The sequence below is a fragment of the Oncorhynchus clarkii genome, chromosome 11 (assembly GCF_045791955.1).
Source record: "Oncorhynchus clarkii lewisi isolate Uvic-CL-2024 chromosome 11, UVic_Ocla_1.0, whole genome shotgun sequence".
Classification (NCBI taxonomy): domain Eukaryota; kingdom Metazoa; phylum Chordata; class Actinopteri; order Salmoniformes; family Salmonidae; genus Oncorhynchus; species Oncorhynchus clarkii.
Genome location: NC_092157.1, coordinates 5797744 through 5823742, shown reverse-complemented (window position 1 = coordinate 5823742; position 25999 = coordinate 5797744). Strand labels below are relative to the sequence as shown.

General features: G+C 48.0%; 1 protein-coding gene across 1 annotated transcript in view; it reads right to left on the bottom strand.

Moving 5' to 3' along the window:
* LOC139420509 (late secretory pathway protein AVL9 homolog) overlaps positions 1-25999 on the bottom strand; it is a 37008-nt gene that overhangs the window by 10382 nt on the left and 627 nt on the right. Inside the window, exons 2-10 of the mRNA XM_071170715.1 lie at positions 17602-17722; positions 14267-14355; positions 12476-12547; positions 11589-11678; positions 9876-9942; positions 7632-7672; positions 6990-7028; positions 5064-5133; positions 1873-2381 (exon numbers count right to left, since the gene is read on the bottom strand). Coding sequence (XP_071026816.1) covers positions 1873-2381; positions 5064-5133; positions 6990-7028; positions 7632-7672; positions 9876-9942; positions 11589-11678; positions 12476-12547; positions 14267-14355; positions 17602-17722 — 1098 coding nt within the window. The remainder of the gene's footprint in view (positions 1-1872; positions 2382-5063; positions 5134-6989; positions 7029-7631; positions 7673-9875; positions 9943-11588; positions 11679-12475; positions 12548-14266; positions 14356-17601; positions 17723-25999) is intronic.

Sequence of the window (25999 nt, the reverse complement as noted above, 5' to 3'; positions counted from 1 at the left end):
CCACCCTGTAACTAAAGAGGAACGATCCACCCCCCACCCTGTAACTAAAGAGGAACGATCCACCCCCCACCCTGTAACTAAAGAGGAACGATCCACCCCCCACCCTGTAACTAAAGAGGAATGATCCACCCCCACCCTGTAACTAAAGAGGAACGATCCACCCCCACCCTGTAACTACAGAGGAACGATCCACCCCCACCCTGTAACTAAAGAGGAACGATCCACCCCCACCCTGTAACTACAGAGGAACGATCCACTCCCACCCTGTAACTAAAGAGGAATGATCAACCCCCCACCCTGTAACTAAAGAGGAATGATCCACCCCCACCCTGTAACTAAAGAGGAATGATCCACCCCCACCCTGTAACTAAAGAGGAACGATCCACCCCCACCCTGTAACTAAAGAGGAACGATCCACCCCCACCCTGTAACTAAAGAGGAACGATCCACCCCCACCCTGTAACTAAAGAGGAACGATCCACCCCCACCCTGTAACTAAAGAGGAACGATCCACCCCCACCCTGTAACTAAAGAGGAACGATCCACCCCCCACCCTGTAACTAAAGAGGAACGATCCACCCCCCACCCTGTAACTAAAGAGGAATGATCCACCCCCACCCTGTAACTAAAGAGGAACGATCCACCCCCACCCTGTAACTAAAGAGGAACGATCCACCCCCACCCTGTAACTAAAGAGGAACGATCCACCCCCACCCTGTAACTAAAGGAGGAACGATCCACCCCCACCCTGTAACTAAAGAGGAATGATCCACCCCCACCCTGTAACTAAAGAGGAACGATCCACCCCCACCCTGTAACTAAAGAGGAACGATCCACCCCCACCCTGTAACTAAAGAGGAACAATCCACCCCCACCCTGTAACTAAAGAGGAACGATCCACCCCCACCCTTTAAATAAAGAGGAACGATCCACCCCCACCCTGTAACTAAAGAGGAACGATCCACCCCCACCCTGTAACTACAGAGGAACGATCCACCCCCACCCTGTAACTAAAGAGGAACGATCCACCCCTACCCTGTAACTACAGAGGAACGATCCACTCCCCACCCTGTAACTAAAGAGGAACGATCCACCCCCACCCTGTAACTAAAGAGGAACGATCCACCCCCACCCTGTAACTAAAGAGGAACGATCCACCCCCACCCTGTAACTAAAGAGGAACGATCCACCCTGTAACTAAAGAGGAACGATCAACCCCCCACCCCGTAACTAAAGAGGAACGATCCACCCCCCACCCTGTAACTAAAGAGGAATGATCCACCCCCACCCTGTAACTAAAGAGGAACGATCCACCCCCACCCTGTAACTAAAGAGGAATGATCAACCCCCCACCCTGTAACTAAAGAGGAATGATCCACCCCCACCCTGTAACTAAAGAGGAACAATCCACCCCCACCCTGTAACTAAAGAGGAACAATCCACCCCCACCCTGTAACTAAAGAGGGACGATCCACCCCCACCCTGTAACTACAGAGGAATGATCAACCCCCCACCCTGTAACTAAAGAGGAATGATCCACCCCCACCCTGTAACTAAAGAGGAACAATCCACCCCCACCCTATAACTAAAGAGGAACGATCCACCCCCACCCTGTAACTAAAGAGGAATGATCAACCCCCCACCCTGTAACTAAAGAGGAACGATCCACCCCCCACCCTGTAACTAAAGAGGAACGCTAGATCAGTTGGCTGTTGCCATGGCAACATGTAGGTGAATAATTTAAAAAGCAGGTTAAGGTCTCTGTGGATTAGAAACACTGCTAGTTGATTGGTCGACAGTGAGAGAGATCTACAGACGCCGATAAAGATCTTTCTAAGTGTACGCTGAAAGGATCTGTGTTGAGTTGGGTACCTTGGTGAAGATGGCGAGTGGCAGGCCATATTGATCCTCTTCCAGTCCAGACACCAAGCCCTGAGAGACGGCTCCCTGGCCTCCTGGACCTGCCGACAGGCCCCGGGGCTGCACCGTGATGGGGATACCTGTCTCCAGACCCCCTGAACCCCCCACCTCTGAGTCACTAGTCCCTTCCTCCAAAACACTGGGATCCAGTGTCTCCCAGTCGCTCTCCGAGGAGTCTGGGGAAGTCCGGGAGGGGGGCTTCAGCTGGGTGTTCTCCCTAGCTGGGGTGGAGGTCTCTGGGGAAGGCAATGTCCTCCGTGAAGCCTTCACGGTGGAGGTGGTGTGGTCCTCTCCGAAGCCCTCCTCCCCCATTAGCTCCACGGTAGCGTTGGTGACGTCAGTGACGGAAACAGAGACCAAGTCCTCTGCCCCAGACACACATTCTCCTAGTGTGATATCCTCGGAGACGCTGCTCTTTGGCCGGTAGTGGGAGGAGTCAGCCAGGCCGTGCTCTATCATACCTAGAGGAAGAAACACAGCATACATGATATCCTGACCTATAGGACTCAACATCACCTTTGACCTTCAGTATGGGGGAAGAAGAATCCAACAACATATGTACAAAAAAATCACCCATACTCGCGATATCACTCATACTCAAGATATCACCCATACTCAGGTTTCCTAGTGGTTAGAGTGTAGAGGAGGCAGGTAGCCTAGTGGTTAGAGTGTAGAGGTGGCAGGTAGCCTAGTGGTTAGAGTGTAGAGGTGGTAGGTAGCCTAGTGGTTAGAGTGTAGAGGTGGCAGGTAGCCTAGTGGTTAGAGTGTAGAGGTGGCAGGGTAGCCTAGTGGTTAGAGTGTAGAGGAGGCAGGGTAGCCTAGTGGTTAGAGTGTAGAGGTGGCAGGGTAGCCTAGTGGTTAGAGTGTAGAGGTGGCAGGTAGCCTAGTGGTTAGAGTGTAGAGGTGGCAGGTAGCCTAGTGGTTAGAGTGTAGAGGTGGCAGGTAGCCTAGTGGTTAGAGTGTAGAGGTGGCAGGTAGCCTAGTGGTTAGAGTGTAGAGGGGGCAGGTAGCCTGGTGGTTAGAGTGTAGAGGTGGCAGGTAGCCTAGTGGTTAGAGTGTAGAGGTGGCAGGTAGCCTAGTGGTTAGAGTGTAGAGGTGGCAGGTAGCCTAGTGGTTAGAGTGTAGAGGAGGCAGGGTAGCCTAGTGGTTAGAGTGTAGAGGAGGCAGGTAGCCTAGTGGTTAGAGTGTAGAGGAGGCAGGGTAGCCTAGTGGTTAGAGTGTAGAGGTGGCAGGTAGCCTAGTGGTTAGAGTGTGGAGGAGGCAGGTAGTCTAGTGGTTAGAGTGTGGAGGAGGCAGGTAGTCTAGTGGTTAGAGTGTAGAGGAGGCAGGTAGCCTAGTGGTTAGAGTGTAGAGGAGGCAGGTAGTCTAGTGGTTAGAGTGTAGAGGAGGCAGGTAGTCTAGTGGTTAGAGTGTAGAGGTGACAGGTAGCCTAGTGGTTAGAGTGTAGAGGTGGCAGGTAGCCTAGTGGTTAGAGTGTAGAGGTGGCAGGTAGCCTAGTGGTTAGAGTGGAGGGGAGGCAGGTAGCCTAGTGGTTAGAGTGTAGAGGTGGCAGGTAGCCTAGTGGTTAGAGTGTAGAGGTGGCAGGTAGCCTAGTGGTTAGAGTGTTGGACCAGAAACTGAAAGGTTGCTAGATCGGATCCCCAAGAGGCGGCAGGTAGTTAGAGGCGGCAGGTAGCCTAGTGGTTAGAGGCGGCAGGTAGCCTAGTGGTTAGAGGCGGCAGGTAGCCTAGTGGTTAGAGTGTAGGGGCGACAGGTTGCCTAGTGGTTAGAGTGTAGAGGAGGCAGGTAGCCTAGTGGTTAGAGTGTAGAGGTGGCAGGTAGCCTAGTGGTTAGAGTGTGGAGGTGGCAGGTAGCCTAGTGGTTAGAGTGTAGAGGTGGCAGGTAGCCTAGTGGTTAGAGTGTAGAGGTGGCAGGTAGCCTAGTGGTTAGAGTGTGGAGGTGGCAGGTAGCCTAGTGGTTAGAGTGTAGAGGTGGCAGGTAGCCTAGTGGTTAGAGTGTAGAGGAGGCAGGTAGCCTAGTGGTTAGAGTGTAGAGGTGGCAGGTAGTCTAGTGGTTAGAGTGTAGAGGTGACAGGTAGCCTAGTGGTTAGAGTGTAGAGGTGGCAGGTAGCCTCGTGGTTAGAGTGTAGAGGTGGCAGGTAGCCTAGTGGTTAGAGTGTAGAGGTGGCAGGTAGCCTAGTGGTTAGAGTGTAGAGGTGGCAGGTAGCCTAGTGGTTAGAGTGTAGAGGTGGCAGGTAGCCTCGTGGTTAGAGTGTAGAGGTGGCAGGTAGCCTAGTGGTTAGAGTGTAGAGGTGGCAGGTAGCCTCGTGGTTAGAGTGTAGAGGTGGCAGGTAGCCTAGTGGTTAGAGTGTAGAGGAGGCAGGGTAGCCTAGTGGTTAGAGTGTAGAGGAGGCAGGTAGCCTAGTGGTTAGAGTGTAGAGGAGGCAGGGTAGCCTAGTGGTTAGAGTGTAGAGGTGGCAGGTAGCCTAGTGGTTAGAGTGTGGAGGAGGCAGGTAGTCTAGTGGTTAGAGTGTGGAGGAGGCAGGTAGTCTAGTGGTTAGAGTGTAGAGGAGGCAGGTAGCCTAGTGGTTAGAGTGTAGAGGAGGCAGGTAGTCTAGTGGTTAGAGTGTAGAGGAGGCAGGTAGTCTAGTGGTTAGAGTGTAGAGGTGACAGGTAGCCTAGTGGTTAGAGTGTAGAGGTGGCAGGTAGCCTAGTGGTTAGAGTGTAGAGGTGGCAGGTAGCCTAGTGGTTAGAGTGTAGAGGTGGCAGGTAGCCTAGTGGTTAGAGTGTAGAGGTGGCAGGTAGCCTAGTGGTTAGAGTGGAGGGGAGGCAGGTAGCCTAGTGGTTAGAGTGTAGAGGTGGCAGGTAGCCTAGTGGTTAGAGTGTAGAGGTGGCAGGTAGCCTAGTGGTTAGAGTGTTGGACCAGAAACTGAAAGGTTGCTAGATCGGATCCCCGAGCTGACAAGGTAAACTTGTTGTTCTGTCCCTGAACAAGGCAGTTAACCCACTGTTACCCGGTGTAGGCCGTCATTGTAAATAAGAATTTGTTCTTAACTGACTTGCCTAGTTAAATAAAGGTTAAATTAAATAAATGTTTAAAAACTACTGTATATAGGGAATAGGGTGCCATTTGAGGCACACAAGTGACTGGTGGACTCTTCTCACCTGGGAACAGAGACAGTACGGTCATCAGAGCTCCTACTAGCCTGTTGACTGGAGACACGTAGAACAGGACCTGAGAGAGAGGGGGGGGGGGGGGGGGGGGACGACGACATACACAGAGTCATCTATGGGGAGATAAAACATCTCCAGGGAACTTATGCTCGTCCAGTCCCTCTTGGGGTAGTGTGTTTTATATATATATATACAGTGCCTTGCGAAAGTATTCGGCCCCCTTGAACTTTGCGACCTTTTGCCACATTTCAGGCTTCAAACATAAAGATATAAAACTGTATTTTTTTTGTGAAGAATCAACAACAAGTGGGACACAATCATGAAGTGGAACGACATTTATTGGATATTTCAAACTTTTTTAACAAATCAATAACTGAAAAATTGGGCGTGCAAAATTATTCAGCCCCTTTACTTTCAGTGCAGCAAACTCTCTCCAGAAGTTCAGTGAGGATCTCTGAATGATCCAATGTTGACCTAAATGACTAATGATGATAAATACAATCCACCTGTGTGTAATCAAGTCTCCGTATAAATGCACCTGCACTGTGATAGTCTCAGAGGTCCGTTAAAAGCGCAGAGAGCATCATGAAGAACAAGGAACACCCCAGGCAGGTCCGAGATACTGTTGTGAAGAAGTTTAAAGCCGGATTTGGATACAAAAAGATTTCCCAAGCTTTAAACATCCCAAGGAGCACTGTGCAAGCGATAATATTGAAATGGAAGGAGTATCAGACCACTGCAAATCTACCAAGACCTGGCCGTCCCTCTAAACTTTCAGCTCATACAAGGAGAAGACTGATCAGAGATGCAGCCAAGAGGCCCATGATCACTCTGGATGAACTGCAGAGATCTACAGCTGAGGTGGGAGACTCTGTCCATAGGACAACAATCAGTCGTATATTGCACAAATCTGGCCTTTATGGAAGAGTGGCAAGAAGAAAGCCATTTCTTAAAGATATCCATAAAAAGTGTTGTTTAAAGTTTGCCACAAGCCACCTGGGAGACACACCAAACATGTGGAAGAAGGTGCTCTGGTCAGATGAAACCAAAATTGAACTTTTTGGCAACAATGCAAAACGTTATGTTTGGCGTAAAAGCAACACAGCTGAACACACCATCCCCACTGTCAAACATGGTGGTGGCAGCATCATGGTTTGGGCCTGCTTTTCTTCAGCAGGGACAGGGAAGATGGTTAAAATTGATGGGAAGATGGATGGAGCCAAATACAGGACCATTCTGGAAGAAAACCTGATGGAGTCTGCAAAAGACCTGAGACTGGGACGGAGATTTGTCTTCCAACAAGACAATGATCCAAAACATAAAGCAAAATCTACAATGGAATGGTTCAAAAATAAACATATACAGGTGTTAGAATGGCCAAGTCAAAGTCCAGACCTGAATCCAATCGAGAATCTGTGGAAAGAACTGAAAACTGCTGTTCACAAATGCTCTCCATCCAACCTCACTGAGCTCGAGCTGTTTTGCAAGGAGGAATGGGAAAAAATTTCAGTCTCTCGATGTGCAAAACTGATAGAGACATACCCCAAGCGACTTACAGCTGTAATCGCAGCAAAAGGTGGCGCTACAAAGTATTAACTTAAGGGGGCTGAATAATTTTGCACGCCCAATTTTTCAGTTTTTGATTTGTTAAAAAAGTTTGAAATATCCAATAAATGTCGTTCCACTTCATGATTGTGTCCCACTTGTTGTTGATTCTTCACAAAAAAATACAGTTTTATATCTTTATGTTTGAAGCCTGAAATGTGGCAAAAGGTCGCAAAGTTCAAGGGGACCGAATACTTTCGCAAGGCACTGTATATATGATGACTGACGACGTGCTCTCTTGCTGTGAGGTCACTGTGTGTGGTACATGTCATTGGGTTGTGATATGCTGTTGGTGCTAAATCACGTGTTCACCTTCTTCTCCAGCAGAATCAGTTTGAAGAGGATCAGAACCTGAGAGAGGAGAGAGAGAGAGAGAGAGAGAGAGAGAAGGGGAGAGAGAGAGAAGGGGAGAGTTAAAGGAAGCAGGTTAATTCAAGCACAACAATTAAACTACAGTCTTTGGCAGATGTTTCCAGGAGGATTTCCCAAATGGCACCCTACTCCGTTTATAGTGCACTACTTTAAGACCAGATCCCACAGGGAACTGGGCTACTGCTCGTCAGGCTACGGTTCTCTGGGCTACGGTTCTCTGGGCTACGGTTCTTCAGGCTACAAGTTCACTGGGCTACGGTTCTCTGGGCTACGGTTCTCTGGGCTACAGTTCTCTGGGCTACAGTTCTCTGGGCTACAGTTCTCTGGGCTACAGATCTCTGGGCTACAGTTCTCTGGGCTACAGTTCTCTGGGCTACAGTTCTCTGGGCTACAGTTCTCTGGGCTACAGATCTCTGGGCTACAGATCTCTGGGCTACAGATCTCTGGGCTACAGATCTCTGGGCTACGGTTCTCTGGGGCTCTGGTCAAAAGTAGTGCACTATATAGGGAATAGGGTGCCATTTGGGACTCATCTTAAACCTTTACAAGTCATCTGCTTGCCTCAAAACACATGAAATGTACCTTGTGTCGAAAGTGCAGTATTAAATCTCTTGGTGACATACCTGTCGGGAGAGAATGTGAAGAATGTGAAATTTGCCTCAAGGAGGACATTTCTATCACACGTGTGAATATGTGTCCCAAATTACACCCCCATTCCCTATAGAGGGTAATACTTTTGACCAGAGCTCCATGGGCCCTACATAGGAAATAGGGAGCCATTTTGGATGCCAGCTGAGTGCTCAACGTCATGAGAGAAGACCCCTCCCCCCCTTGAAAAGATGCACCCTGTTTCTGTAAGCTGGGTTTATCACCATAACAAGTGGCTCAATAGTCACATGTGACAGACATATTTCTGCAGCTAATCTAGGACATGTTAGAGGTCTACAACAATAGACACCTGATCACCCCACAGATGACCAGGGCCTATAGCCTAACGCAGGGCCTAAAGCCTAAAGCAGGGCCTAAAGCAGGGCCTAAAGCCTAAAGCAGGGTCTAAAGCAGGGCCTAAAGCCTAAAGCAGGGTCTAAAGCCTAAAGCAGGGCCTAAAGCAGGGCCTAAAGCAGGGCCTAAAGCCTAACACAGGTCCTAAAGCCTAAAGCAGGGCCTAAAACAGGGCCTAAAGCCTAAAGCAGGGCCTAAAGCAGGGTCTAAAGAAGGGTCTAGAAGCAGGGCCTAAAGCCTAAAGAGGGCCTAAAGCAGGGTCTAAAGCAGGGCCTAAAGCCTAAAGCAGGGCCTAAAGCAGGGCCTAAAGCCTAAAGCAGGGCCTAAAGCAGGGCCTAAAGCCTAAAGTAGGGCCTAAAGCATGGCCTAAAGCAGGGCCTAAAGCCTAAAGCAGGGCCTAAAGCAGGGCCTAAAGCCTAAAGCAGGGCCTAAAGCCTAAAGCAGGGCCTAAAGCAGTGTCTAACGCAGGGTCTATAGCAGGGCACTATGAAGGGTCTATAGCAGGGCACTATGAAGGGTCTATAGCAGGGCACTATGAAGGGTCTATAGCAGGGCACTATGAAGGGTCTATAGCAGCGCACTATGAAGGGTCTATAGCAGGGCACTATGAAGGGTCTATAGCAGGGCACTATGAAGGGTCTATAGCAGGGCACTATGACGGGTCTATAGCAGTGCACTATGAAGGGTCTATAGCAGGGCACTATGAAGGGTCTATAGCAGGGCACTATGAAGGGTCTATAGCAGGGCACTATGAAGGGTCTATAGCAGGGCACCATGAAGGGTCTATAGCAGGGCACTATGACGGGTCTATAGCAGGGCACTATGAAGGGTCTATAGCAGGGCACTATGAAGGGTCTATAGCAGGGCACTATGAAGGGTCTATAGCAGGGCACTATGAAGGGTCTATAGCAGGGCACTATGAAGGACACTATGAATGGTCTATAGCAGGGCACTATGAAGGGTCTATAGCAGGGCACTATGAAGGGTCTATAGCAGGGCACTATGAAGGGTCTATAGCAGGGCACTATGAAGGGTCTATAGCAGGGCACTATGAAGGGTCTATAGCAGGGCACTATGAAGGGTCTATAGCAGGGCACTATGAAGGGTCTATAGCAGGGCACTATGACGGGTCTATAGCAGGGCACTATGAAGGGTCTATAGCAGGGCACTATGAAGGGTCTATAGCAGGGCACTATGAAGGGTCTATAGCAGGGCACTATGAAGGACACTATGAAGGGTCTATAGCAGGGCACTATGAAGGGTCTATAGCAGGGCACTATGAAGGGTCTATAGCAGGGCACTATGAAGGGTCTATAGCAGGGCACTATGAAGGGTCTATAGCAGGGCACTATGAAGGGTCTATAGCAGGGCACTATGAAGGGCACTATGGAGGGTCTATAGCAGGGCACTATGACGGGCACTATGAAGGGCACTATGAAGGGCACTATGAAGGGTCTATAGCAGGGCACTATGAAGGGCACTATGAAGGGTCTATAGCAGGGCACTATGAAGGGCACTATGAAGGGTCTATAGCAGGGCACTATGACGGGTCTATAGCAGGGCACAATGAAGGGTCTATAGAAGGGCACTATGAAGGGTCTATAGCAGGGCACTATGACGGGCACTATGAAGGGCACTATGAAGGGCACTATGAAGGGTCTATAGCAGGGCACTATGAAGGGTCTATAGCAGGGCACTATGACGGGTCTATAGCAGGGCACTATGAAGGGTCTATAGCAGGGCACTATGAAGGGTCTATAGCAGGGCACTATGAAGGGAATGGGGTGCCATTTGAAGCCAGGGAGAATAGCAGAACAGTTTTACCCAGGAACACTTGGGATCCCTCTAGAGCTGTCCCTCTCAGAGAGCTGTTCATGTGTTCATACAACTCCTACAGATGGGGAGAAAGAGAGAGAGAGAAAGAGGGGGGAGAAAGAGAGAAGGGGGGTAAAGAGAGAAAGAGGGGGGAGAGAGAAGGGGGGTAGAGAGAGAAAGAGGGGGGAGAGAGAGAGGAGGGGTAGAGAGAGAAAGAGGGGGGAGAGAGCGAGGAAGGGTAGAGAGAGAAAGAGGGGGGAGAGAGCGAGGAGGGGTAGAGAGAGAAAGAGGGGGGAGAGAGCGAGGAGGGGTAGAGAGAGAAAGAGGGGGAGAAAGAGAGGAGGGGTAGAGAGAGAAAGAGGGGGAGAGCGAGGAGGGGTAGAGAGAGAAAGAGGGGGGAGGAAGAGAGGAGGGGTAGAGAGAGAAAGAGGGGGGAGAGAGCGAGGAGGGGTAGAGAGAGAAAGAGGGGGGAGAAAGAGAGGAGGGGTAGAGAGAGAAAGAGGGGGGAGAAAGAGAGGAGGGGTAGAGAGAGAAAGAGGGGGGAGAAAGAGAGGAGGGGTAGAGAGAGAAAGAGGGGGGAGAGAGCGAGGAGGGGTAGAGAGAGAAAGAGGGGGGAGGAAGAGAGGAGGGGTAGAGAGAGAAAGAGGAGGGGTAGAGAGAGGAGGGGTAGATAGAGAAAGAGGAGGGGTAGAGAGAGGGGTAGAGAGAGAAAGAGGGGGGAGAAAGAGGAGGGGTAGAGAGAGAAAGAGGAGGGGTAGAGAGAGGAGGGGTAGAGAGAGAAAGAGGGGGGAGAAAGAGGAGGGGTAGAGAGAGAAAGAGGAGGGGTAGAGAGAGGTGGGGTAGAGAGAGAAAGAGGAGGGGTAGAGAGAGGAGGGGTAGAGAGAGGAGGGGTAGAGAGAGAAAGAGGGGGGAGAAAGAGAGGAGGGGTAGAGAGAGAAAGAGGGGGGAGAGAGCGAGGAGGGGTAGAGAGAGAAAGAGGGGGGAGGAAGAGAGGAGGGGTAGAGAGAGAAAGAGGGGGGAGAGAGCAAGGAGGGGTAGAGAGAGAAAGAGGGGGGAGAAAGAGAGGAGGGGTAGAGAGAGAAAGAGGGGGGAGAAAGAGAGGAGGGGTAGAGAGAGAAAGAGGGGGGAGAAAGAGAGGAGGGGTAGAGAGAGAAAGAGGGGGGAGAGAGCGAGGAGGGGTAGAGAGAGAAAGAGGGGGGAGGAAGAGAGGAGGGGTAGAGAGAGAAAGAGGAGGGGTAGAGAGAGGAGGGGTAGATAGAGAAAGAGGAGGGGTAGAGAGAGGAGGGGTAGAGAGAGAAAGAGGGGGGAGAAAGAGGAGGGGTAGAGAGAGAAAGAGGAGGGGTAGAGAGAGGAGGGGTAGAGAGAGAAAGAGGGGGGAGAAAGAGGAGGGGTAGAGAGAGAAAGAGGAGGGGTAGAGAGAGGTGGGGTAGAGAGAGAAAGAGGAGGGGTAGAGAGAGGAGGGGTAGAGAGAGGAGGGGTAGAGAGAGAAAGAGGGGGGAGAAAGAGAGGAGGGGTAGAGAGAGGAGGGGTAGAGAGAGAAAGATGGGGGAGAGAGAGATGAGGGATATAGAGAAAGAGGGGGGAGAGAGAGAGGAGGGGTAAGACAAGGTTCTGAGTTCAATGTTCCACAAACGCGTGAGGTCACACATCATGGAATAAAGTGATTAAAGACTTGGTGATTAAACATCTGACTGTGAAAGAGAGCTGACTGGAAACACTCACCTTCAATATCGAAATCTGTGAGAAGTCTTTCTCCTCAAAGTAGGCGTGTGTGATGAGCTGCAGTTTAGCTTGGAGGAGACCGTACAGAGGCTGGGGAAGAAGGACATCATTGACTCAGTGAAGGGTCCTCACCAGGCGTCTATAATTCAAACTGAATAATGGCTGATTTCACCAATGTGCAACTTCACTGAGCTATATTTAATTTTGATTCCAGGAGGAGGCTGTCCACTGACCCAGGGGTCACAGAGGGCCGGGGGCCTACGGACAGAGAGGAGGCTGTCCACTGACCCAGGGGGTCATAGTGGGCTGGGGGTCGTAGGGACAGAGAGGAGGCTGTCCACTGACCCATGGGTCATCGGGGGCATACGGACAGAGAGGAGGCTGTCCACTGATCCAGGGGTCATAGAGGGCCGGGGGCCTACGGGCAGAGAGGAGGCTGTCCACTGACCCAGGGGTCATAGAGGGCTGGGGGTCGTAGGGACAGAGAGGAGGCTGTCCACTGACCCAGGGGTCATAGAGGGCTGGGGGTCGTAGGGACAGAGAGGAGGCTGTCCACTGACCCAGGGGTCATAGAGGGCTGGGGGTCGTAGGGACAGAGAGGAGGCTGTCCACTGACCCAGGGGTCATCGGGGGCGTATGGACAGAGAGGAGGCTGTCCACTGACCCAGGGGTCACTGTGTGACTTTTCATAGAGCGATCCCCACCCCTCTCTCCCTCTTTGTCACATCAGGACACTCACCACTCGACTGAGGACACACACACACACAGACACTCACCACTCGACTGAGGACACACACACACACACACACACACACACACACACACACACACACACACACACACACACACACACACACACACACACACACAGACACACAGACACTCACCACTTGACTGAGGACACACACACTCTTCTGGACCGTCTCCCTGGTGACGTCAGCCAGACGGACCTTCAGGGACTGAAAAAGAAAAATAACAAAACACTGATGACAGGAAACAGACAGGAAACAAACAGGAAACAGTCAGGAAACAGTCAGGAAACAGTCAGGAAACAGTCAGGAAACATAACCACCGAGAAATGAGTAGAGACTCTACTCTGTCGACCAGCTGGTAGAGAGACTCTACTCTGTCGACCAGCTGGTAGAGAGACTCCACTCTGTAGACCAGCTGGTAGAGAGACTCTACTCTGTCGACCAGCTGGTAGAGAGACTCTACTCTGTAGACCAGCTGGTAGAGAGACTCTACTCTGTAGACCAGCTGGTGTAGAGACTCCACTCTGTAGACCAGCTGGTAGAGAGACTCTACTCTGTAGACCAGCTGGTAGAGAGACTCCACTCTGTAGACCAGCTGGTAGAGAGACTCTACTCTGTAGACCAGCTGGTAGAGAGACTCTACTCTGTAGACCAGCTGGTAGAGAGACTCTACTCTGTAGACCAGCTGGTAGAGAGACTCTACTCTGTAGACCAGCTGGTAGAGAGACTCTACTCTGTAGACCATCTGGTGTAGAGACTCTACTCTGTAGACCATCTGGTGTAGAGACTCTACTCTGTCGACCAGCTGGTAGAGAGACTCCACTCTGTAGACCAGCTGGTAGAGAGACTCTACTCTGTAGACCAGCTGGTAGAGAGACTCTACTCTGTAGACCAGCTGGTAGAGAGACTCTACTCTGTCGACCAGCTGGTAGAGAGACTCTACTCTGTAGACCAGCTGGTGTAGAGACTCCACTCTGTAGACCAGCTGGTAGAGAGACTCCACTCTGTAGACCAGCTGGTAGAGAGACTCTACTCTGTAGACCAGCTGGTAGAGAGACTCTACTCTGTAGACCAGCTGGTGTAGAGAGACTCTACTCTGTAGACCAGCTGGTGTAGAGACTCTACTCTGTAGACCAGCTGGTGTAGAGACTCTACTCTGTCGACCAGCTGGTAGAGAGACTCTACTCTGTCGACCAGCTGGTAGAGAGACTCTACTCTGTCGACCAGCTGGTAGAGAGACTCTACTCTGTCGACCAGCTGGTAGAGAGACTCTACTCTGTCGACCAGCTGGTAGAGACTCTACTCTGTAGTACAGTGGTCCTCTGTAGACCAGCTGGTAGAAACTCTACTCTGTAGACCAGCTGGTCTAGAGACTCTACTCTGTCAACCAGCTGGTAGAGAGACTCCACTCTGTAGACCAGCTGGTAGAGAGACTCTACTCTGTAGACCAGCTGGTAGAGAGACTCTACTCTGTAGACCAGCTGGTAGAGAGACTCTACTCTGTAGACCAGCTGGTGTAGAGACTCTACTCTGTCAACCAGCTGGTAGAGAGACTCCACTCTGTAGACCAGCTGGTAGAGACTCTACTCTGTAGACCAGCTGGTAGAGAGACTCTACTCTGTAGACCAGCTGGTAGAGAGACTCCACTCTGTAGACCAGCTGGTAGAGAGACTCTACTCTGTAGACCAGCTGGTAGAGAGACTCTACTCTGTAGACCAGCTGGTGTAGAGACTCTACTCTGTAGACCAGCTGGTAGAGAGACTCTACTCTGTAGACCAGCTGGTAGAGAGACTCTACTCTGTAGACCAGCTGGTAGAGAGACTCTACTCTGTAGACCAGCTGGTAGAGAGACTCTACTCTGTAGACCAGCTGGTGTAGAGACTCTACTCTGTAGACCAGCTGGTAAAGACATGAGGGGGAACCAACCTTAGCTTCTATTTGGCGATAGCAGGAGACTCCGTACACACACTTCACATCTGCTCCAGCGAGAGGAGGGAGGTGGAAGAACACGGTGTCTGAGAAACAACAAAACAACAAATCACATCATTAGCCGCTATTTTCCAGGAATGGTCCACCTGCAATAACATGCAATTGTTTTCACCAATGCACTGCCTGTAAGTCGCTCCAGATAAGAGAGTTATACAACTCTCTCTGATCTCAGATCTGTCGTAACGTGGTCCTTAGTTAATTAGCCAACAAAAAAACTAAACAAAGAACGGAAACAGCAATTTCAGCACTAGCAAATGAATTACACATTAAGAAGTGAGAATCTGTTGTTTGTAGCGACCGAAAGACGACTCTGAAAATCACCTTGTTATCTTCCCTCTGTTGTTGTACTCAGCACCAAAACATCGTTAGCCTCACAGACCGGTATATAATTACTGTCAAATGTTTGAAAATCACATCCTCCATAAACTGATGGGATGGAAGGAGGAGCACGTGATTCCAAACAGTGGCAGTTATTATTACGGCTACATAAGGCTACATAAGGTTACATAAGGCTGCATAAGGCTACATGAGGCTACATAAGGCTACATAAGACTACATAAGACTACATGTGGATGTATACGAGGATCTGTGGAAATGTCAGTCAATTAGATCAGAGAATCTGGGGTTCTGACTTGGATCAGGAGGCCAGTGGCCATGACGACGGTAAGAGATGGAGTGTTTTTTTTTCTAATGTTGCTAAGGCATCCTCCCTCTCAGAGCTAGGACTCGTCTCCGTGACTGTAACCAAGGACCCGTCTCCGTGATTGTAACCAAGGACCCGTCTCCGTGACTGTAACCAAGGACCCGTCTCCGTGACTGTAACCAAGGACCCGTCTGCGTGACTGCAACCAAGGACCCGTCTCCGTGACTACAACCAAGGACCCATCTCCATGACTACAACCAAGGACCCGTCTCCGTGACTGCAACCAAGGACCCGCCTCCGTGACTGTAACCAACGACCCGTCTCCGTGACTGTAACCAAGGACCCATCTCCGTGACTGCAACCAAGGACCCGTCTCCGTGACTGCAACCAAGGACCCGTCTCCGTGACTGCAACCAAGGACCCGTCTCCGTGACTGCAACCAAGGACCCGTCTCCGTGACTGTAACCAAGGACCCGTCTCCGTGACTGTAACCAAGGACCCGTCTCCGTGACTGTAACCAAGGACCCGTCTCCGTGACTGCAACCAAGGCCAGAGACAGGTCGGGGCAGACAGACTGGACGGCACAGTCCAGCTAGCTCTGGTCCAGGGCGTTACTCGCGGCTCACTGACCCTGAGCCTTTAGCGTCAGCAAGCAGCATGTAACACCCTGGACCAGAGCAACAGCACAGCCAAAGGACACATGAAGAGCCACACAGCTGTAGTCTACTAGCTTCCTCTCCTCAGCAGCACGATGCACTGCCCTGCTCTACTCCAATGAGCTGTGCCATCCCATGCATGAGTCTGTCTCATGTTGCCCGTTGCTCCTGTAGCCCGACTGCACTGCAGTGAATCACTCCCTAATCAAAATGTACTGCGTCGGTGAGGTTAATGCACCCGGCCAACAAGCAGCCAGTGAATCACTCCCAGACGACACTACAGGGCCTACAGTGTAAAACATGGACTAGGTGAGGACTTGTACAGTTCCAGAGATGATTTCAAATCTGGTTTTACACATACCGTGCAGTTAAACTAATCATTTTTACTAATACAGATGTAGAACAGACTTCATATCTATAATATTGTTCAGCTTTCTTATCTTACTAGGCCTATCCGTTATATATCCTTGAAAGAGGATGTGTTGCAAAATATTACTGTGAATCGAGTCCACTCCCTCCGTCTGTACTGCTTAACGACAGCCCCGGGTCAAGTAGCAGACCAAAAGGAAAATCAGATCACATGATGAGTGAGTGCTGACTGGCTAACGGCCCGGCCTGTTGGCCTCAGTGACATCATGAACAACAGAAGGAGGCTTGCCAAGATGGAGGGCCTCAAGGCAACATTACCCTGCAGAACAACAACAGTCACACGCTGCACCACAGCTAGTCTATATGACCTAACTAGCTTTAAAAAAAAAAAAAAAAACTCATTTCCAACATGACTTCCTGCTGATTTCACATACTAACATGAGCACTGCAGTAGCCCAGTTCGGCTAAGCCAAACATGATGACAAAGCTGTTCATTTTTTAATTTTTAAAATTGTATTATTATTTTTTTACCCCCTTTTCGTGGTTTCCAATTGTTAGTAGTTACTATCTTGTCTCATCGCTACAACTCCTAAACGGGCTCGGGAGAGACGAAGGTTGAAAGTCATGCGTCCTCCGATACACAACCCAACCAAGCCGCACTGCTTCTTAACACAGCGCGCCTCCAACCCGGAAGCCAGCCGCACCAATGTGTCGGAGGAAACACCGTACCCTAGCGACCTGGTCAGCGTGCACTGCGCCCGGCCCGCCACAGGAGTCGCTGGTGCGCGATGAGACAAGGATATCCCTACCGGCCAAACCCTCCCTAACCCGGACGACGCTAGGCCAATTGTGCGTCGCCCCACGGACCTTCCGGTCGCGGCCGGCTGCGACAGCGCCTGGGCGCAAACCCAGAGTCTCTGGTGGCACAGCGAGCGCTGCGATGCAGTGCCCTAGACCACTGCGCCATCCGGGAGGCCCTAAAGCTGTCCATTTTAAGGTAATGAGGACTCATCATCAGCAGATTTATTTGACACTTATTTTAGCAGGTAAGACGCAATAACAGAGTCTCAAACGGGGTGAAGACGGCGGGGCTAAATGTGACAGTAGAATCATTTTTAAACTGTCAGGAGCGGTGTAGTAACACAGGAAGGAGAGGTGGAAAGATGGAAAGACAAAAAGAGGAAGTATCTGGTTGTGTCCCAAATTGCACCCTATGGGCGCTGGTCAAAAGGTAGTGCACTATAAAAGGAAGTGTGCCATTTGGTTTTTATGTAAAGGTCAGGGGGTCAGGGTGTTATGTACCTTCTTGGTAGTTGTGTGCTCCATCAGGCAGGGTTAAGGGTCAGGGTAAAGGTCAGGGGTCAGGGTGTTTATGTACCTTCTTGGTAGTTGTGTGCTCCGTCAGGCAGGGTTAAGGGTCAGGGTAAAGGTCAGGGGTCAGGGTGTTATGTACCTTCTTGGTAGTTGTGTGCTCCGTCAGGCAGGGTTAAGGGTCAGGGTAAAGGTCAGGGGTCAGGGTGTTTATGTACCTTCTTGGTAGTTGTGTGCTCCGTCAGGCAGGGTTAAGGGTCAGGGTAAAGGTCAGGGGTCAGGGTGTTATGTACCTTCTTGGTAGTTGTGTGCTCCGTCAGGCAGGGCAAGGAAAGGCAGGTACTTCCACTCCTCAGGCAGGTTGTTGCTGTCATGGCCCTCCTCAGGGATGAGGGGAGGGTAGGAGTATTCCACCTGGGGAAGAGAGAGAAAACACTGCAGATGTCAGCACCCAGAAACCAGCACCTAGAAACCAGCTCCCAGAAACCAGCACCCAGAAACCAGCACCTAGAAACCAGCACCTAGAAACCAGCACCCAGAAACCAGCACCCAGAAACCAGCACCCAGAAACCAGCACCCACGATCCATCCTACTAACCTACACACACAGTTAAAAAGCTATCCATCTTACCCATGGAACAGATTGGCTCAGCATAGACCTGGGAGTAGCTAAAATGACTCAACTAGAAAGCAAGTCTGTCTTTATTCAGCTAGTCATGATTTAATCTTCTGTTTTACTCCTGGGGCTTAAAATAAGACAGGGAAAATATGAGATCACACAGTCAGAAAAACATGAGGGAGTGTAGAGTCAGGACAACACGAGGGAGGGAGTGTAGAGTCAGGAAAACACGAGGGAGGGAGTGTAGAGTCAGGACAACACACGGGAGGGAGTGTAGAGTCAGAACAACACGAGGGAGGGAGTGTAGAGTCAGGACAACACGAGGGAGGGAGTGTAGAGTCAGGACAACACGAGGGAGGGAGTGTAGAGTCAGGACAACACGAGGGAGGGAGTGTAGAGTCAGGACAAGACGAGGGAGGGAGTGTAGAGTCAGGACAACACGAGGGAGGGAGTGTAGAGTCAGGACAACACGGGGGAGGGAGTGTAGAGTCAGGACAACACGAGGGAGGGAGTGTAGAGTCAGGACAGCACGAGGGAGGGAGTGTAGAGTCAGGACAACACGAGGGAGGGAGTGTAGAGTCAGGACAACACGAGGGAGGGAGTGTAGAGTCAGGACAACACGAGGGAGGGAGGGAGTGTAGAGTCAGGACAACACGAGGGAGTGTAGAGTCAGGACAGCACGAGGGAGTGTAGAGTCAGGACAGCATGAGGGAGGGAGTGTAGAGTCAGGACAACACACGGGAGTGTGGAGTCAGGACAACATGCGGGAGTGCGTGGAAGTACATTAGTGTCTAGTTTGAGAAACAGACGCCTCACAAGTCCTCAACTGGCAGCTTCATTAAATAGTACCCGCAAAACACCAGTCTCAACGTTAACAGTGAAGAGGTGACTCCAGGATGCTGGCCTTCTAGGCAGAGTTGCAAAGAAAAAGCCATATATCAGACTGGCCAAAAAAAATAAAAGATTAAGATGGGCAAAAGAACACAGACACTGGACAGAGGAACTCTGCCTAGAAGGCCAGTATCCCGGAGTCGCCTCTTCACTGTTGAAGTTGAGACTGGACAGAGGAACTCTGCCTAGAAGGCCAACATCCCGGAGTCGCCTCTTCACTGTTAACGTTGAGACTGGACAGAGGAACTCTGCCTAGAAGGCCAACATCCCGGAGTCGCCTCTTCACTGTTGAAGTTGAGACTGGACAGAGGAACTCTGCCTAGAAGGCCAACATCCCGGAGTCGCCTCTTCACTGTTGACGTTGAGACTGGTGTTTTGCGGGTACTATTTAATGAAGCTGCCAGTTGAGGACTTGTGAGGTGTCTGTTTCTCAAAGTAGTCACTCCAATGTACTTGTCCTCTGCAGCAGAAGCAACTCTGGGTCTTCCTTTCCTGTGGCGGTCCTCATGAGAGACAGTTTCATCATAGCACTTGATAGTTTTTACAACGGCACTTTCCTGAAATTTTCCGTATTGTCACGGTTCACACATCATAGAGTCTGACAGGATAACGACTCCAAGATGTTGTCACGGTTCACACATCATAGAGTCTGACAGGAGGCATGTACAGGTCTAAAAAATGGACTAAAATCATCATGATTTTCTGAAAAAAATTGTTTGTGATAAAAAATAATAATTTAAAGAGTAAAAAGCATGTAATGTGAGAATTGCCAAGACAACGGGAGATACCTATGCTGACATGGAATGCTGGCTCTATGGTTCCTGACAGAAAGGGTACTTAGAAATAATCTGGAAACAATTTTAGGAGCAGAAACTAAACAGACACTAATACAAATTGAATTGAAGAATAATAATTTGTCCAGTCTGTGGTTGCAGAAGCAGAACAGGCCCTAGCGTCTGCTGTTTATTAAAGGCTCATGTGCATGAACATACAACAAGGCCTTTGGGCAAATTGTGGTTGTTGAAAACACGTTTGGTGTATCTCCCCGTCCATTCTTTATGGTGTGCCTCAGAAGGGATAGTCCCTACTCTCTTCAGAAGCTCTGTAGATTATTATTATTATTGGAATACACTTGAGGTATTATCTTGTCCCTGTTCATTTCCTGACTGGATGAGCAGGTGGACTCTTTCTGCATGCATGCAAACACACACACACACACACACCCCCACACACAACCTTTCACTAGGGTAATTACCAGGCGTAAACACTGCCCTTGTAGTCCATCGTGTCTGTCAAGCTCTCCTTAAAATTTTGTCAAATGACTCACTAAACTTTAGGCTAATCCTTGAAACCACAGTGACAACAACATTGCAGGCAGTGACTGTGCGTATAGATGGATTTGGATTTGCGTATGATTCATTCTTTAATAACAGTCACATGACTGAGGGAGTAGACTGTGTGTATAGATGGATTCGCGTATGATACATTCTTCAATAACAGTCACATGACTGAGGGAGTAGACTGTGTGTATAGATGGATTCGCGTATGATACATTCTTCAATAACAGTCACATGACTGAGGGAGTAGACTGTGTGTATAGATGGATTCGCGTATGATACATTCTTCAATAACAGTCACATGACTGAGGGAGTAGACTGTGTGTATAGATGGATTTGGATTCGCGTATGATTCATTCTTCAATAACAGTCACATGACTGAGGGAGTAGACTGTGTGTATAGATGGATTCGCGTATGATACATTCTTCAATAACAGTCACATGACTGAGGGAGTAGACTGTGTGTATAGATGGATTCGCGTATGATACATTCTTCAATAACAGTCACATGACTGAGGGAGTAGACTGTGTGTATAGATGGATTCGCGTATGATACATTCTTCAATAACAGTCACATGACTGAGGGAGTAGACTGTGTGTATAGATGGATTCGCGTATGATACATTCTTCAATAACAGTCACATGACTGAGGGAGTAGACTGTGTGTATAGATGGATTTGGATTTGCGTATGATACATTCTTCAATAACAGTCACATGACTGAGGGAGTAGACTGTGTGTATAGATGGATTTGGATTCGCGTATGATACATTCTTCAATAACAGTCACATGACTGAGGGAGTAGACTGTGTGTATAGATGGATTTGGATTCGCGTATGATACATTCTTCAATAACAGTCACATGACTGAGGGAGTAGACTGTGTGTATAGATGGATTCGCGTATGATACATTCTTCAATAACAGTCACATGACTGAGGGAGTAGACTGTGTGTATAGATGGATTCGCGTATGATACATTCTTCAATAACAGTCACATGACTGAGGGAGTAGACTGTGTGTATAGATGGATTTGGATTTGCGTATGATACATTCTTCAATAACAGTCACATGACTGAGGGAGTAGACTGTGTGTATAGATGGATTTGGATTCGCGTATGATACATTCTTCAATAACAGTCACATGACTGAGGGAGTAGACTGTGTGTATAGATGGATTCGCGTATGATACATTCTTCAATAACAGTCACATGACTGAGGGAGTAGACTGTGTGTATAGATGGATTCGCGTATGATACATTCTTCAATAACAGTCACATGACTGAGGGAGTAGACTGTGTGTATAGATGGATTTGCGTATGATACATTCTTCAATAACAGTCACATGACTGAGGGAGTAGACTGTGTGTATAGATGGATTCGCGTATGATACATTCTTCAATAACAGTCACATGACTGAGGGAGTAGACTGTGTGTATAGATGGATTCGCGTATGATACATTCTTCAATAACAGTCACATGACTGAGGGAGTAGACTGTGTGTATAGATGGATTCGCGTATGATACATTCTTCAATAACAGTCACATGACTGAGGGAGTAGACTGTGTGTATAGATGGATTTGCGTATGATACATTCTTCAATAACAGTCACATGACTGAGGGAGTAGACTGTGTGTATAGATGGATTTGGATTCGCGTATGATACATTCTTCAATAACAGTCACATGACTGAGGGAGTAGACTGTGTGTATAGATGGATTCGCGTATGATACATTCTTCAATAACAGTCACATGACTGAGGGAGTAGACTGTGTGTATAGATGGATTTGGATTCGCGTATGATTCATTCTTCAATAACAGTCACATGACTGAGGGAGTAGACTGTGTGTATAGATGGATTCGCGTATGATACATTCTTCAATAACAGTCACATGACTGAGGGAGTAGACTGTGTGTATAGATGGATTCGCGTATGATACATTCTTCAATAACAGTCACATGACTGAGGGAGTAGACTGTGTGTATAGATGGATTCGCGTATGATACATTCTTCAATAACAGTCACATGACTGAGGGAGTAGACTGTGTGTATAGATGGATTCGCGTATGATACATTCTTCAATAACAGTCACATGACTGAGGGAGTAGACTGTGTGTATAGATGGATTCGCGTATGATACATTCTTCAATAACAGTCACATGACTGAGGGAGTAGACTGTGTGTATAGATGGATTTGGATTCGCGTATGATACATTCTTCAATAACAGTCACATGACTGAGGGAGTAGACTGTGTGTATAGATGGATTTGGATTCGCGTATGATACATTCTTCAATAACAGTCACATGACTGAGGGAGTAGACTGTGTGTATAGATGGATTCGCGTATGATACATTCTTCAATAACAGTCACATGACTGAGGGAGTAGACTGTGTGTATAGATGGATTCGCGTATGATACATTCTTCAATAACAGTCACATGACTGAGGGAGTAGACTGTGTGTATAGATGGATTTGCGTATGATACATTCTTCAATAACAGTCACATGACTGAGGGAGTAGACTGTGTGTATAGATGGATTCGCGTATGATACATTCTTCAATAACAGTCACATGACTGAGGGAGTAGACTGTGTGTATAGATGGATTCGCGTATGATACATTCTTCAATAACAGTCACATGACTGAGGGAGTAGACTGTGTGTATAGATGGATTCGCGTATGATACATTCTTCAATAACAGTCACATGACTGAGGGAGTAGACTGTGTGTATAGATGGATTCGCGTATGATACATTCTTCAATAACAGTCACATGACTGAGGGAGTAGACTGTGTGTATAGATGGATTTGCGTATGATTCATTCTTCAATAACAGTCACATGACTGAGGGAGTAGACTGTGTGTATAGATGGATTTGCGTATGATTCATTCTTCAATAACAGTCACATGACTGAGGGAGTAGACTGTGTGTATAGATGGATTCGCGTATGATACATTCTTCAATAACAGTCACATGACTGAGGGAGTAGACTGTGTGTATAGATGGATTCGCGTATGATTCATTCTTCAATAACAGTCACATGACTGAGGGAGTAGACTGTGTGTATAGATGGATTCGCGTATGATACATTCTTCAATAACAGTCACATGACTGAGGGAGTAGACTGTGTGTATAGATGGATTCGCGTATGATACATTCTTCAATAACAGTCACATGACTGAGGGAGTAGACTGTGTGTATAGATGGATTTGCGTATGATACATTCTTCAATAACAGTCACATGACTGAGGGAGTAGACTGTGTGTATAGATGGATTCGCGTATGATACATTCTTCAATAACAGTCACATGACTGAGGGAGTATAGGCTAGCAGTACAAACATTGGCAGGTCGAAATAAAAACCTCTGGCCAAGAGCGAGGAAATTAGCCGTGAGGAGATAAGATCTCATGTCAGGGAAAAGTGCAAATTAAATTCTGATTGATTATAGACTTTTCAGTAAATGACATTGATTGTAGTTCTTCACAATATAGCCCGACCATGCACTTTGAATAATTCTAGGTAAGCCAACAAGGTGGTCCCTAATTGTTTACAACTGTGTTATGCAACAAAGATACTGAGCAACAAAAAAAAAAAATCCCTGCTGGCCTGTCCCGATCTGTGCTGGTTCATAAAACAGGTGATCAGTGACTACCAGGCACTAGTGTCTTGTCAGTCAACCACTGGTGGGTTGAACAGAACAGAGTCATTCCACTTCAAAAAGCACAAGAAACAGGATTTCAACACCCACCAGCTCAGATTGTTCTGAAATCTTTTTTCTTTCTTTCTGTGAATAGAAACAGATGAGATTATGATCTCAGAGGAATGAAGATAATCGAGTGCCCCCACATTGGTCATTTTAATGTATTGCATTCATATCATCTTTAATAAATATGAATAAATACCGAACCTCCAATTTGGGTCGTAATCCTTCCCAACACAATACCATTAAAAAAAAAAACACTATACTGTGTGTGTTTGGGACTTTTACCATCGAAAACCATTAGAGACCATTACATTGACAAATTAGAACTGCAGTAGCAGGGGCGGCAGGGTTAGAGCGTTGGACTAGTAACCGGAAGGTTGCAAGTTCAAACCCCCGAGCTGACAAGGTACAAATCTGTCGTTCTGCCCCTGAACAGGCAGTTAACTCACTGTTCCTAGAACGTCATTGAAAATAAGAATTTGTTCTTAACTGACTTGCCTAGTTAAATAAAGGTAAAATAAAAATGGTTTGCGTATTCACCAATTGCCAGGAATGGTATAACTAATCTAGACCTTTTTTAAATGGAACAAACCACACACTAAGGTGCCGTTTCATGGACACAATTAAGCCTAAGAGAAGGACAAACTGACCAGCTTTTAAAAAAAAAAAAAGAAATGTATTCAACCTTTATGTAACTAGGCAAGTCAGTTACGAACAAATCCTTATTTATAAGTAATCAAAAAAATAATAAGAATAATAAAAAAAATATATATATCCTTAGAGGGTAGCAAGTTTTAAGTTCCTCGGCATACACATCACAGACAAACTGAATTGGTCCACTCACACAGACAGCATCGTGAAGAAGGCGCAGCAGCGCCTCTTCAACCTCAGGAGGCTGAAGAAATTTGGCTTGTCACCAAAAGCACTCACAAACTTCTACAGATGCACAATCGAGAGCATCCTGTCGGGCTGTATCACCGCCTGGTACGACAACTGCTCCGCCCACAACCGTAAGGCTCTCCAGAGGGTAGTGAGGTCTGCACAACGCATCACCGGGGGCAAACTACCTGCCCTCCAGGACACCTACACCACCCGATGTTACAGGAAGGCCATAAAGATCATCAAGGACAACAACCACCCGAGCCACTGCCTGTTCACCCCGCTATCATCCAGAAGGCGAGGTCAGTACAGGTGCATCAAAGCTGGGACCGAGAGACTGAAAAACAGCTTCTATCTCAAGGCCATCAGACTGTTAAACAGCCACCACTAACATTGAGTGGCTGCTGCCAACACACTGACACTGACTCAACTCCAGCCACTTTAATAATGGGAATTGATGGGAAATGATGTAAATATATCACTAGCCACTTTAAACAATGCTACCTTATATAATGTTACTTACCCTACATTATTCATCTCATATGCATACGTATATACTGTACTCTATACCATCGACTGTATCCTTATGTAATACATGTATCACTAGCCACTTTAACTATGCCACTTTGTTTACATACTCATCTCATATGTATATACTGTACTCGATACCATCTACTGTATCTTGCCTATGCTGCTCTGTACCATCACTCATTCATATATCCTTATGTACATATTCTTTATCCCCTTACACTGTGTACAAGACAGTAGTTTTGGAATTGTTAGTTAGATTACTTGTTGGTTATTACTGCATTGTCAGAACTAGAAGCACAAGCATTTCGCTACACTCGCATTAACATCTGCTAACCATGTGTATGTGACAAATAAAATTTGATTTGATTTGATTTATTTATAATGACAGCCTACCGGGGAACAGCAGAACGACAGATTTTTACCTTGTCACCTCGGGGATTCGGTTACTGGCCCAACCACAAGGCTCCCTGACACCCCGTTTTCATGGATGGAGAAATGGCTTGATATTTTGGAGGACGACCACACAATTTATTTTCATCATGAGCAAAAGCTATTGGTTTTCGAAGCAAAGTTGCAAAGGAAAAAAATGTGATGCACGTCATAAACACAAGAGACCTATTGATAATTGTATTAGATTCCTCGTGTCGTACTCATTGTTTAGGAAGAATTGTGTTTCAAATCGGATGTTAGGTACAATATTTATTGAAGATTAAATCAATCCCATAAATTA